Here is a 14382-nt window from a genome sequence, read left to right as displayed (position 1 = left end):
GAAATAAAAAACTCTGTCATGTTAGAATTTGACCTGGTTCTTTGTCAAAATACCATTGTAAAATTTCCACTTCTCATATTCTGGGATCTGGGATTTCATTTTAAAAACTGGCTAATTATCATGAAGAATTTTGGTTAGCTGGCTAACTTTTTCAAGTTTCTGACATATATTTTTTAAAGCGTTGGGCTCTATAGAACTTAGAGGAGTTTTATAGAAATCTCTGAAAATTTGCCTTTCTATGAAAGCAGACAAATATAATCTCAAAATTGTTTAATTTTTGCTATCATAATTCTCAAAAATGAGTTGGTGACTATTTTAGAATTATTCTTTATAAGACAGATTATCAGTGGATACATTCTCTCAGCTGTTTTTAGCCTAAACATTTACTTCACATTGCCTTCTAATTTTAGTAATCTTTAAAAATGTTTAATAAAGGTGGTTGGTATGATGAGAGGGAAGGCGCCCAGGACGAGATGTTAGAAGACCTAAGTTCTAATCCTGGGCCACTCCACAGCTGTTGTCTTCTGGATCTCTGCCTAAACTGGGGTGCGAGGCATGCATATAGTCTTCCATTCAGCACATTTCTGGTGTGATAACAGCTATTACAGTAACCCAAATTCTACATGGGTCTAGGATGAGTTAACTCCCCTATATTCTTAAAGGCCAGGAAGAAGTAGGGTGATAGCCAGAGAAAAGGCATTTCCAGTTCTTTTTTGGAGGTTCATTTTGGTTCTTTCATGAGGAGTATGGCTAAAAGCTCGGACTTAGGTATCAAACAGATCTAAGTTCCTATCTCAGTCCAAACGACTTGCTAACTGTGACTTTGAAGATATTACTTAACCCTCTTAGCCAGTTTCCTCATCTCTAAAATGTGAATAATTACCTACTTCACAGAGTTGCTATTAGGATTAAGTGAGAGGCTATTAGGATTAGCCACAGGGTTTACAGATAGGAAGAATTCAATTCAGTAAATATCTGTGTTATGGTCCTCTGTGGGCACCCCTCTTCTTGTTCTTTTTTTCTTTTTCTTTTTTTTTAAGTTGAAATACAGTTGATTTACAATGTTGTGTTAGTTTCTGGTGTACAGCAAAGTGATTCATATATATATATTCAGATATATTCATATATTCTTTTTCATATTCTTTTCCATTATGGTTTATTACAGGATATTGAATATAGTTCCCTGTGCTATACAGTAGGACCTTGTTGTTTATCTATTTGATATATAGTAGTTTGTATCTGCTAATCTCGAACTCTGAATTTATCCCTTCCCCATCCCCTGCCCTCTCTGGTAACCATAAGTTTGTTTTCTATGTCTGTGAGTCTGTTTCTGTTTTGTAAATAAGTTCATTTGTGTTACATTTTAGATTCCACATGTAAGTGATATCATATGGTATTTGTCTTTCTCTTTCTGGCTTACTTCACTTACTATGATAATCTCTAGGTCCATCCATGTTGCTGCAAATGCCATCATTTCATTCTTTTATATGGTTGAGTAGTATTCCATTGTGTGTGTGTGTGTGTGTGTGTGTGTGTTTATGTGTATGTATGTATACTAAATCTTTATCTTTATGTCATCTGTCGATGGACATTTAGGTTGCTTCCATGTCTTGGCTACTGTAAATAGTGCTTCTGTGAATATTGGGGTGTATGTATCTTTTCAAATTATAGTTTTGTCTGGATATATGCCCAGGAGTGTTATTGCTGGATCGTATAGCAACTCTATTTTTAGTTTTTAAGGAACCTCCATGGTGTTTTCCACAGAGGCTGCACCAACTTACATTCCCATCAACAGTGTAGGAGGATTATTTCTCCACACTCTCTCCAGCATTTGTTATTTGTAGACTTTTTAGTGATGGCCATTCTGACCAGTGTGAGGTGATATCTCATTGTAGTTTTTATTTCCACTTCTCTAATAATTAGCAATGTTGAACATCTTTTCATGTGCCTGTTGGACATCTGTGTGTCATCGTTGGAGAAATGTCTATTGAGGTGTTCTACCCATTTTTTGATTGGGTTTTTTGTTTTTCTGTTATTGAGTTATATGAGCTGTTTGTATATTTTGGAAATTAAGCCCTTGTTGGTCGCATCATTTTCAAATATTTTCTCCCAGTCCATAGACTTTTCATTTTGTTTACGGTTTCCTTTGCTTACAGAACCTTATAAGTTTGATTAGGTCCCATTTGTTTATTGTTGCTTTTATTTCTATTGCCTTGGGAGACTGACCTTAGAAAACATTGCTACAATTTATGTCAGAAAATGTTTTGTCTGTGTTCTCTTCTAGGAGTTTTATGGTGCCATGTCTTATATTTAAGTCTTTGAGCCATTTCCAGTTTATTTTTATGTATGGTGTGAGGGAGTGTTCTAACTTCATTGATTTACATGTGGCTGTCCAGCTTTCCCAACACCAAAGAAACAGATATTCAGGTACAGGAGGGTCCCAAACAGACCTACACCAAGGCATATTATTCTTGTTCTTTTTTCTATCCATGTTAAGTCACATTATTAGCTAGATCAAATTTAACATTATAATAATACTGGAGAAACTTATGTAGCAGCACTTGGCCACTTATCATTTTTTCGCTATTTGTTTTGATGATAAATGCATAGCAAGCAAATATTTGTTTCATTTTTGCAAGTATAAAAGACATAAATAAAGATTGTTCTGATTAGATTTAAATTGCTTTTAATTGCTAAGGTAGGGATTCCAAACTTTTTCCTGATGAGAAGCTACTTTTGAATTCCTTAGCGACCAGAGGGCAGATAGCAGAAGCAAGAAGAACTACAATCCTGCAGCCTGTGGAACAAAAACCACATTCACAGAAAGATAGACAAGATGAAAAGGCAGAGGGCTATGTACCAGAAGAAGGAACAAGATAAAACCCCAGAAAAACAACTAAATGAAGTGGAGATAGTCAACCTTCCAGAAAAAGAATTCAGAATAATGATAGTGAAGATGATCCAGGACCTCAGAAAAAGAATGGAGGCAAAGATTGAGAAGATGCAAGAAATGTTTAACAAGGACCTAGAAGAATTAAAGAACAAACAAACAGAGATGAACAATACAATAACTGAAATGAAAACTACACTAGAAGGAATCAATAGCAGAATAACTGAGGCAGAAGAACGGATAAGTGACCTGGAAGACAGAATGGTGGAATTCACTGCTGCGGAACAGAATAAAGAAAAAAGAATGAAAAGAAATGAAGACAGCCTAAGAGACCTCTGGGACAACATTAAACGCAACAACATTCGCATTATAGGGGTCGCAGAAGGAGAAGAGAGAGAGAAAGGACCCAAGAAAATATTTGAAGAGACTATAGTCGAAAACTTCCCTAACATGGGAAAGAAAATAGCCACCCAAGTCCAGGAAGCGCAGAGAGTCCCATACAGGATAAACCCAAGGAGAAACACGCCGAGACACATAGTAATCAAAGTGGCAAAAATTAAAGACAAAGAAAAATTATTGAAAGCAGCAAGGGAAAAACGACCAATAACATACAAGGGAACTCCCATAAGGTTAACACCTGATTTCTAGCAGAAACTCTACAAGCCAGAAGGGAGTGGCATGATATACTTAAAGTGATGAAAGGGAAGAACCTACAACCAAGATTACTCTACCCGGCAAGGACCTCATTCAGATTCGATGGAGAAATCAAAAGCTTTACAGACAAGCAAAAGCTAAGAGAATTCAGCACCACCAAACCAGCTCTACAACAAATGCTAAAGGAACTTCTCTAAGTGGGAAACACAAGGGAAGAAAAGGACCTACAAAAACAAACCCAAAACAATTAAGAAAATGGTCATAGGAACGTGTACATATCGATAATTACCTTAAACATGAATGGATTAAATGCTCCAGCCAAAAGACACAGGCTCGCTGAATGGATACAAAAACAAGACCCATATATATGCTGCCTACAAGAGACCCACTTCAGACCTAGGGACACATTCAGACTGAAAGTGAGGGGATGGAAAAAGATATTCCATGCAAACGGAAATCAAAAGAAAGCTGGAGTAGCAATACTCATATCAGATAAAATATACTTTAAAATAAAGAATGTTACAAGAGACAAGGAAGGACACTACATAGTGATCAAGGGATCAATCCAAGAAGAAGATATAACAATTATAAATATATATGCACCCAACATAGGAGCACCTCAATACATAAGGCAACTGCTAACAGCTCTAAAAGAAGAAGTCGACAGTAACACAATAATAGTGGGGGACTTTAACACCTCACTTACACCAATGGACAGATCATCCAAAATGAAAATAAATAAGGAAATAGAAGCTTTAAATGACACAATAGACCAGATAGATTTAATTGATATTTATAGGACATTCCATCCAAAAACAGCAGATTACACTTTCTTCTCAAGTGCGCACAGAACATTCTCCACAATAGATCACATCTTGGGTCACAAATCAAGCCTCAGTAAATTTAAGAAAATTGAAATCATATCAGCATCTTTTCTGACCATGATACTATGAGATTAGAAATGAATTACAGGGAAAAAAACGTAAAAAACAAACACATGGAAGCTAAACAATACATTACTAAATAACCAAGAGATCGCTGAAGAAATCAAAGAGGAAATCAAAAAATACCTAGAGACAAATGACAATGAAAACACGATGATCCAAAACCCATGGGCTGCAGCAAAAGCTGTTCGAAGAGGGAAGTTTATAGCTATACAAGCCTACCTCAAGAAACAAGAAAAATCTCAAGTAAACAATCTCGCCTTACACCTAAAGGAACTAGAGAAAGAAGAACAAACAAAACCCAAAGTTAGCAGAAGGAAAGAAATCATAAAGATCAGAGCAGAAATAAATGAAATAGAAACAAAACAATAGCAAAGATCAATAAAACTAAAAGCTGGTTCTTTGAGAAGATAAACAAAATTGATAAGCCATTAGCCAGACTCATCAAGAAAAAGAGGGAGAGGACTCAAATCAATAAAATTGGAAGTGAAAAAGGAGAAGTTACAACAGACACCGCGGAAATACAAAGCATCCTAAGAGGCTACTACAAGCAACTCTATGCCAATAAAATGGACAACCTGGAAGATGTGGACAAATTCTTAGAAAGGTATAGCCTTCGAAGACTGAACCAGGAGGAAATAGAAAATATGCACAGACCAATCACAAGTAATGGAGTTGAAACTGTGATTAAAAATCTTCCAACAAACAAAAGTCCAGGACCAGATGGCTTCACAGGTGAATTCTATCAAACATTCAGAGAAGAGCTAACACCCATCCTTCTCAAACTCTTCCAAAAAATTGCAGAGAAAGGAACACTCCCAAACTCATTCTATGAGACCACCATCACCCTGATACCAAAACCAGACAAAGATACTACAAAAAAAGAAAATTACAGACCAATATCACTGATGAATATAGATGCAAAAGTCCTCAACAAAATACTAGCAAACAGAATCCAACAGCACATTAAAAGGATCATACACCATGATCAAGTGGGATTTATCCCAGGGATGCAAGCATTCTTCAATGTATGCAAATCAATCAATGTGATACACCATATTGACAAATTGAAGAATAAAAACCATATGATCATCTCAATAGATGCAGAAGAAGCTTTTGACAAAATTTGACACCCATTTATGATAAAAAACTCTCCAGAAACTGGGCATAGAGGGAAACTACCTCAACATAATAAAGGCCATATATGACAAACCCACAGCAAACATCATTCTCAATGGTGAAAAACTGAAAGCATTTCCTCTAAGATCAGGAACAAGACAAGGATGTCCACTCTCACCACTGTTATTCAACATAGTTTTGGAAGTCCTAGCCACGGCAATCAGAAGAAAAAGAAATAAAAGGAATACAAATTGGAAAAGAAGAAGTAAAACTGTCATTGTTTGCAGATGACATGATACTATACATAGAGAATCCTAAAGATGCCACCAGAAAACTACTAGAGCTAATCAATGAATTTGGTGAAGTTGCAGGATACAAAATTAATGCACAGAAATCTCTTGCATTCCTATACACTAATGATGAAAAATCTGAAAGAGAAATTAAGGAAACACTCCCATTTACCATTGCAACAAAAAGAATAAAATACCTAGGAATAAACCTACCTAGGGAGACAAAAGACCTGTATGCAGAAAACTATAAGACACTGATGAAAGAAATTAAAGATGAGACCAACAGATGGAGAGATATACCATGTTCTTGGATTGGAAGAATCAACATTGTGAAAATGACTATACTACCCAAAGCAATCTACAGATTCAATGCAATCCCTATCAAATTACCAATGGCATTTTTTACAGAACTAGAACAAAAAAATCTTAAAATTTGTATGGAGACAGAAAAGACCCCAAATAGCCAAAGCAATCTTGAGGGAAAAAAACGGAGCTGGAGGAATCAGACTCCCTGACTTCAGACTATACTATAAAGCTACAGTAATGAAGACAGTATGGTACTGGCACAAAAACAGAAACATAGATCAATGGAACAAGGTAGAAAGCCCAGAGATAAACCCACGCACCTATGGTCAACTAATCTATGACAAAGGAGACAAGGATATACAATGGAGAAAAGACAGTCTCTTCAATAAGTGGTGCTGGGAAAACTGGGCAGATACATGTAGAAGAGTGAAATTAGAACACTCCCTAACACCATACACAAAAATAAAGTCAAAATGGATTAGAGACCTAAATGTAAGACCAGACAATATAAAACTCTTAGAGGAAAACATAGGAAGAACACTCTTTGACATAAATCACAGCAAGATCTTTTTTGATCCAGCTCCTAGAGTAAGTAATGGAAATAAAAACAAAAATAAACAAATGGGACCTAATGAAACTTCAAAGCTTTTGCACAGCAAAGGAAACCATAAACAAGACCAAAAGACAACCCTCAGAATGGGAGAAAATATTTGCAAACGAATCAGTGGACAAAGGAATAATCCCCAAAATATATAAACAGCTCATGCAGCTCAATATTAAAGAAACAAACAACCCAATCCAAAAATGGGCAGAAGACCTAAATAGACATTTCTCCAAAGAAGACATACACATGGCCAAGAAGCACATGAAAAGATGCTCAACGTCACTAATTATTAGAGAAATGCAAATCAAAACTACAACGAGGTATCACCTCACACCAGTTAGAATGCGCATCATCAGAAACTACCAACAGCAAATGCTGGATAGGGTGTGGAGAAAAGGGAACCCTCTTGCACTGTTGGTGGGAATGTAAATTGATACAGCCACTATGGAGAACAGTATGGAGGTTCCTTTAAAAACTGAAAATATAATTACGATATGATCCTGCAATCCCACTACTGGGCATATACCCAGAGAAAACCATAATTCAAAAAGACACATGCACCCCAATGTTCATTGCAGCACTATTTACAATAGGCAGGTCATGGAAGCAACCTAAATGCCCATCGACAGATGAATTGATAAAGAAGATATGGTACATATATACAATGGAATATTACTTAGCCATAAAAAGGAACGAAATTGTGTCATTTGTTGAGATGTGGATGGATCTAGAGACTGTCATACAGAGTGAAGTTAAGTCAGAAAGAGAAAAACAGCTATCATATATTAATGCATATATGTGGAACCTAGAATAATGGTACAGGTGAACCAGTTTGCAGGGCAGAAATTGAGACACAGATGTAGAGAACAAATGTATGGACACCAAGCGGGGAAAGCAACGGGGTGGGGTGGGGTGGTGGTGGTGGTGGTGGTGGTGCGATGAACTGGGTGATTGGGATTGACATGTATACACTGATGTGTATTAAATTGATGACTAATAAGAACCTGCTGTATAAAAAAATAAAATTTAAAAATTAAAAATAAAATTAAATCAAATGGAAAAAAAATCCCAGCAATTCCTAAGAATTTAGAAACAGAAGCCAATTTTACTAATTTCGTATTGTTTGTAAAAGTAATTATCTTAAGTGACTTAAGAACACAATATTTTAAATATAAATCCATTTTTGGAGTACATTCTGAAGACAAATAAATGTACAAAGAATCAAAAAAAAAAAGTCTACAGATAATAAATGCTAGAGAGGGTGTAGAGAAAAGGGAACCCTCGTGTATTGTTGGTGGGGATGTAAATTGGTAGAGCCACTATGGAAAACAGTATGAAGTTTCCTTAAATAAAAATAGGCCAAAAAGAAAAAAAAAGAATTCCTTAGCATCAGACAGGTTCTAGCTGGAATGGGATTTCTGACAGTTAATGGGTAACTTGATGTACTTATTTATGGTTCCATACACTGAGATACATACGTGATCTGTATGCATTTATGAGAAGTTAGGTAGTGATAAATGTACACCCTGCTGAGGGGGTGAGAAGTGTAAGTCCTGAGCACATTTCCTTCCCTGTGGGGAATCCTGGAGATTGTGGCATCGCTGAGGTCCCTGGGGAGACAGGTATACAGTGGCAATTAGCTTGGCAATTAGCCAGGTAAAACCTCAAGAATTATAGGTAAGTCCTAATTTATTTATTGGGGACATTTATTTTAAAGCAATACTGTCCAACAGAAATACAATATGAGCCACATATGTCATTTAAAATATTCTAGTAGCCACATTTTAAAAAGTAAAATGAAACAGGGTAAATAAATATTAATGATATATTTTTGTTAGCCCAATATATCTAAGCTTTATAATTTCAATTTGTAATCAGTATAAAAGTTATCAATCAGCTATTTTACATTTTTTATACTAAGTTTTTGAAATCTGGTGGGTATTTTATCACTTCTAGTGCATCTCAATTCAGATATTAAATTTCATTGGAAATACATGATCTGTATTTAGATTATATAAGTTTACAGTTAAAAAAGTAGATTCACAAGTTGTTCCAAGCACACCTAAAATTTTTCTAATAACTAATTGAATATCAGTTATTAATATTTTTAATCAAAATTAAATATAAAAATTCAGTTCCTCAGTCATATGTCTAGGGCTCGAGAACCACATGTAGCTAGTGGCTACCATATGAAACAGCACAATTTTTAAAGTTTTGGTTTTTCTAAATTCACTTTCTACCATTTCTATAAAAGTACCTATCTCGTGTCTAACACATTTATAAGACCCAGGAAGGTGAGGCCTGCTTAAAATTTGTGACTAACTCAGAGAGAAACAGTTGTAACTTCTTTGGTTTAGGAATACTTTGAAGAGACTCACTGCTGAGGGACAATTTTTTTCAAGGATAGGAGGCCTTTGGTGGAGATACATTCTTTAAGGTAGCTCTTTATGTATGCATGTATGTATCTGTTTATCTATGACTGCCTATAAGCACACTGTTGAGAAAACACAGTTTTATCCACGTTAACTTGACAAATTGTGGAAGAAATTAATGTAATATAAATTATGAGTTTTTAAGTCAAGCATCTGAGGATAGATAAAGATTATTAACAAAGGATAAAGCAAGTCTTGAATATTAGGTTTTATTTGGAGAAAACACCTTAGGAGGTTTAATTATTTTGAATGTTTTAGAAAATTTTAAATGACACTTAATAGATTTTTTTATCCATTTAGTGTATTCTAGAATGCCAAATTTTATTTGACATACTTTTATATGCATATAAATTCTTTTCATGGTATATGAAGCATCTCACAATGCATTAATCAATATATATAATACTTTTATACTATATATTTTATAAAATGATAAATTTATAAATGTAAATTTATAGTACTATAGATGCCCAAAACCAACAAAAAGGATTTATTTCCTAGGTTAGTATGATGAAGTATTTGTAAACTATTTATTGAATAGCTGTTTAATGTGAATTATACTCCCAGAAATTTTTGTTTTTATGGGTAGCCAGATCTGATTAAAACATACATTGAGGGCTTCCCTGATGGCACAGTGGTTGAGAATACGTCTGCCAATGCAGGGGACTTGGGTTTGAGCTCTGGTCCAGGAAGATCCCACATGCCGCAGAGCAACTAAGCCCATGCGCCACAACTACTGAGCCCACGAGCCACAACTACTGAGCCCTTGTGCCACAACTACTGAAGCCCATGCACCTAGAGCCCATGCTCCGCAACAAGAGAAGCCTCCGCAATGAGAAGCCCGTGCACCAAAACGAAGAGTAGCCTCCACTCACTGCAACTAGAGAAAGTCCATGTGCAGCAATGAAGACCCAACGCAGCCAAAAATTAATTAATTAATTAATTAATTTTAAAAAAAACCATATGTTGAGAATAATCTGTAGGGTAGTCAGAATGTGGAAGTTGATTAGTAATGATAGACTGTGTTGTCTAACTTACAAAAAAACCCATTGCTGTGATCATGAAAGCATCATCAGTCACTTGACATAATGAAAACAAAGTCTCTGTAATAAAATACTGTTACTGGATCCAAGTTCCTGGCTTTGAAAATACCCCTTCTTTGCCATTGCATTGATATCCCTTAAACGTTTGCTGTTTCTCTGGCACAGTCTGGTGAGCTGTTCTCTTCCTTGATCATCTCTACCCTCGTGCACAAAGCATTCCTGGAGCATAACTGGTCAGTGTATTAGAGGTTTCACTCAGAGAATTATTTCAGATAAATATCTTATATTAAATCTTTTTGCCTACTGTGCCGAATCTTTTCACAAAGATCTAATAGAAAATTTTCTTTTTCAGATATTATTCCCCTGGATATTCAGATATACTTCTGCAGAGAGTGGACAGCTATCAACCACTTACTAACTGAGCAAAGTTACATTTTTATACTCGAATTCACAGCAGAGTATTTATGAATGACAGTTGTTAAAGCTCTTTCTAAATATTTGAACTAAATACATTCTAGCTTTATTCACTGTGAAAAACCTTTGGATATTTTCTAAATTTATGGAATACTTTAAAAATTAGTGGCTTGAATGTATGAGGAACTATTCATGTTCATTTGCATAGGATATGCTCTAAAGGTAAATTTTTAAAAGACATTAAAGGATCTAAGGCATTAGTTATTGTTCCATTAAAGACCACACGCACACACACACACACCCTTCCAACTAGATACAGATGAAAGATGGTGTTCAAAAACTCTTAATTATTTTGCCAATTCCTCACAGGCACAGGCAAGGAAGGCTGGCCTTGCAAATTCCACAGTAGGATATCCAAGGGAAGTACTAGCTGAAAGAGGACACTGATGACAAAGTACAGGGCATTTGAAAGACATACTGATGCTGGTTACACAAATGTGTTAGCCAAACACATGGAATCTATCGATAACCTGGCAGGTTTTCCTAAAATTTAGGAAGTCTCCTCTTCATCCTAAGCTTCCTAAGCCTTTTCTTACCCTACCTAAACTGTTCCTTACCTTTCCTGGGGCTGGACAGGGTAGAAGTCAATATTAAGCACTATGCTATTGCAGGCATGCTTTCCATTTTCATTGAAAGGTTTCTTCTTAGTCTAGCCCTGCTCATGAATAAACAAGGAAGCAAGCAAATAAAATGGGTCCTCAGTGATCCCTTGTCCTAGCTTCACATTCCCAGGTTTCAAAAGTCAGATTTTCAGGGATTTAAGGAAAAATTTGAAAAGAATGCTGTCCGACTCAGACTTTACATTTTCACAAACAGAGCTGAGAGGAGGGTAAGAGGGAGTTGTGATAAAATTTTAAATAAAAACAGCATTAGAACTGTCCTTTTCATTTTTCCGTTGTAGTGTTTCTGACCTTGGGGAATATGTGATTAGACTCAGGAGTCTTGGTTAGTTGGCAGCTGTGTCTTTTTTTTAATCTAAAGGACATTCCTTACAATGATCTCCCCTGGAGGCCTGGAGAGGAAATAAATGGTAACCAGAGAGCCCCTTGGACACAGTGTTTCCAGTCTGGTTGGCCTTCAGGTTTCCTTCTCAGACTCTTTTTTTTTCCCCTCTCAAAAGAAACCTACCCATTTATTTTTGGTATTTTCTGGATTCATCTCTGTCATCATTTCCTAACAGTACATAGCTTTGTTGTATATTTTTAAATTTCATCATACCCAAGATTACCCCATTTCTTTTTGCCTTGTATCAGTCTAGAATTGCCTGCAGTTTGACTTTTTAATACTTTTTGAAAAGGGCCTATTTTGTTTCCTTGCAGTAATCTCTTAGATCCATTGCATAAGAAAATGTAATCTTTATCCTCAGTTTTGTAGCTTCCCTTTCTCTCCTTCCTGCCTGCCCAGCTTCTCTTATGAACCTTTTAACAAACTGAGAAAATAAAGGTGGTTTCCATCTTTCTTCATTAATAATGACAGAAATTAGTCCATCTACTATAAGACCTCCTCAAATGTTATGGGAATGGTGAATTTCCTATTATGTATTTCTTGCTATTGTATGTTGTATTTGAAATTTTTCACTTCTTAAATCATTTCATACTTATCAAATAGTTTTAAGCTAAGAAAAATAAAAATGTTTAGTGGAATTTGAATGGGTGCTTTAAGTTGTTCATATGCAATTTGGAAAATATATGCTATGAAATGTTTCTTGACATAAAACACTTAAAGCAAAATGAAGCTTTCTTTATTCTTTGCAAAGTCTATTATGAGACTTTAAAAAAAATATTTTCTATTTGTGCTAGAGGAAAAATAGTGTCTCTCACTGATGGTATTTGTTATTTTCACTCCTGGTTTGAATTTTGTCAATTCCAATCCTCTGTTTCCCCTCCCCACCCCCTGCAGTTTATTTAAAATTCAACTATCATTAGGATATCTCATTTAGCTTACATGAACAACAGTTTATTTTTATCATTTCAGGAATAGAATGGTTGAATCTTATTATTGGTTGAACCTTATTATTATTCATTCAGTTCACCTGTTGTGGAAATAGGTGTGTATCAGTGGTACCTGAAAGGAGATGGTGAAAGTTTGGGTTCTGATCACGTCTGTTAAATAGAAAAGGTGATAATACTTGCTCAGCAAACTCATAAGATGCTTATGAAGATAACTTGCAATGATGCATGTAACAATTTTGTAAACTCTTCTATTCTGTGCAAACCAATATGTGATTTATGGGCAATCTGACAGTCAGTGACAGATTACACATTTTGGCCAGCAGTTGGGCACACCAGGCCCCATAATCTTAGATCAGTGGAGTTTATTCCAGATGATTTATTATAAAGAAAAGCTAAATTTCCTGCCCTCATGGAGTTTTCTAATATAAACACATTTGCCCAGACACAGGGAATAAAATAGGCACAAGACACTGAACACCAAACAGGCATATTTCATTCAGTATGTAAAAACAAATGACAACCTCATAGTTACAGGAGGTTGACCTGTTTTTCTAACCTTTTCTCTCAAACTATCCCCTTAAAGACAGGATTAAAGATTTGCTTGTTTCTAAACTTGATTTGAGGTCCTGCTTAACATAAACCCTGACCTTAAATTCCTGGGTGAGGCCATCTCCAATCCAAGATGTCAAGTTTAGAAACTAACCTTGAAAGAATGAAGGATTTGTCTGTTGTGTTTTTAGATCTCCAACCCTTTCCTTAAATTCATAAACCTTGACCTTAAATTCCTGGGTAATGCCATCTCCAATCTAAGATGTCAAATTTAGAAACTGACCTTGAAAGCATGAAGGATTTGTCTGTTGTGTTTTCAAATCATCTAACTTTAAGTTAGGTGCTAGCAAATGTTGAGGCTTGTGTATACTGTGGCTTATTTTGCCACAAAATTCACTGTATAGAAAATACCGGTTTGTAGCTCTTCTGTTTCAGAGATTAAAAGGATCAAATGACAGTCTTAATTGTAACTATTGCATTTACCCATTGGTTAAAGCACTTTGGACTTTTTTTAGGTTTAAACTGGCTTTTATTTTAATTATTTTTTTACTTGTATAGTTGATTTACAGTGTTACATTAGTTTCAGGTATACAACATAGAGATTCAATAATTTTATAGATTATACTCCATTTAAAGTTATTATAAAATATTGGCTATATTCCCTGACTGTACAATATATCCTTGTAGCTTATTTGTTTTATACATGGTAATTTGTGCTTCTTAATTCCCTACCCCTAACTTGCCCCTCCTCCCTCCCCTCTATAACCACTATATATGTGAGTCTGTTTCTGTTTTGTTGTATTTATTTCTTTATTTTTTTAAATATTCCACAGATAAGTGATATCATACAGTATTTGTCTTTCTCTGTCTGACTTATTTCACATAGCATAATGCCCTCCAAGTCCATCCATGTTGTTACATCAACTATTAGCTTCTTTTACCTTGTTTGTCACTGACAGCTGTAAGGAGGGAAGGAGAAGAGGAGGAATTTGGACCATTGATTTGCAGCATGTCTTACTGACAGTTAAATACAGTGGTTTGTTCTGTTTTCTGCCACTCGAGGGTTATTTAATTAAATTCATGACCTAGGATGCAAACCAGCCCCACATCTAAAATAATTGCTTC

The 14382-nt window shown here is 35.4% G+C and overlaps 1 protein-coding gene across 2 annotated transcripts in view; it reads left to right on the top strand.

The window, feature by feature from the left end:
- Window positions 1-12400, top strand: part of SPAG6 (sperm associated antigen 6) — a 75538-nt gene extending 63138 nt beyond the window's left edge. Inside the window, exon 10 of one of the 2 annotated variants that reach the window (XM_036843228.1) lies at window positions 10635-12400. In XM_036843228.1, coding sequence (XP_036699123.1) covers window positions 10635-10700 — 66 coding nt within the window. In that variant the 3' untranslated portion in view covers window positions 10701-12400. The remainder of the gene's footprint in view (window positions 1-10634) is intronic. The other variant, XM_036843227.1, reaches the window with a different exon arrangement.
- The last annotated feature ends 1982 nt before the right edge of the window (window positions 12401-14382 follow it).

This window comes from Balaenoptera musculus, chromosome 2 (genome assembly GCF_009873245.2).
Source record: "Balaenoptera musculus isolate JJ_BM4_2016_0621 chromosome 2, mBalMus1.pri.v3, whole genome shotgun sequence".
Taxonomy (NCBI): domain Eukaryota; kingdom Metazoa; phylum Chordata; class Mammalia; order Artiodactyla; family Balaenopteridae; genus Balaenoptera; species Balaenoptera musculus.
Note: the sequence above shows the minus strand (reverse complement) of the source record. Positions and strands in the feature narration are given on the sequence as shown.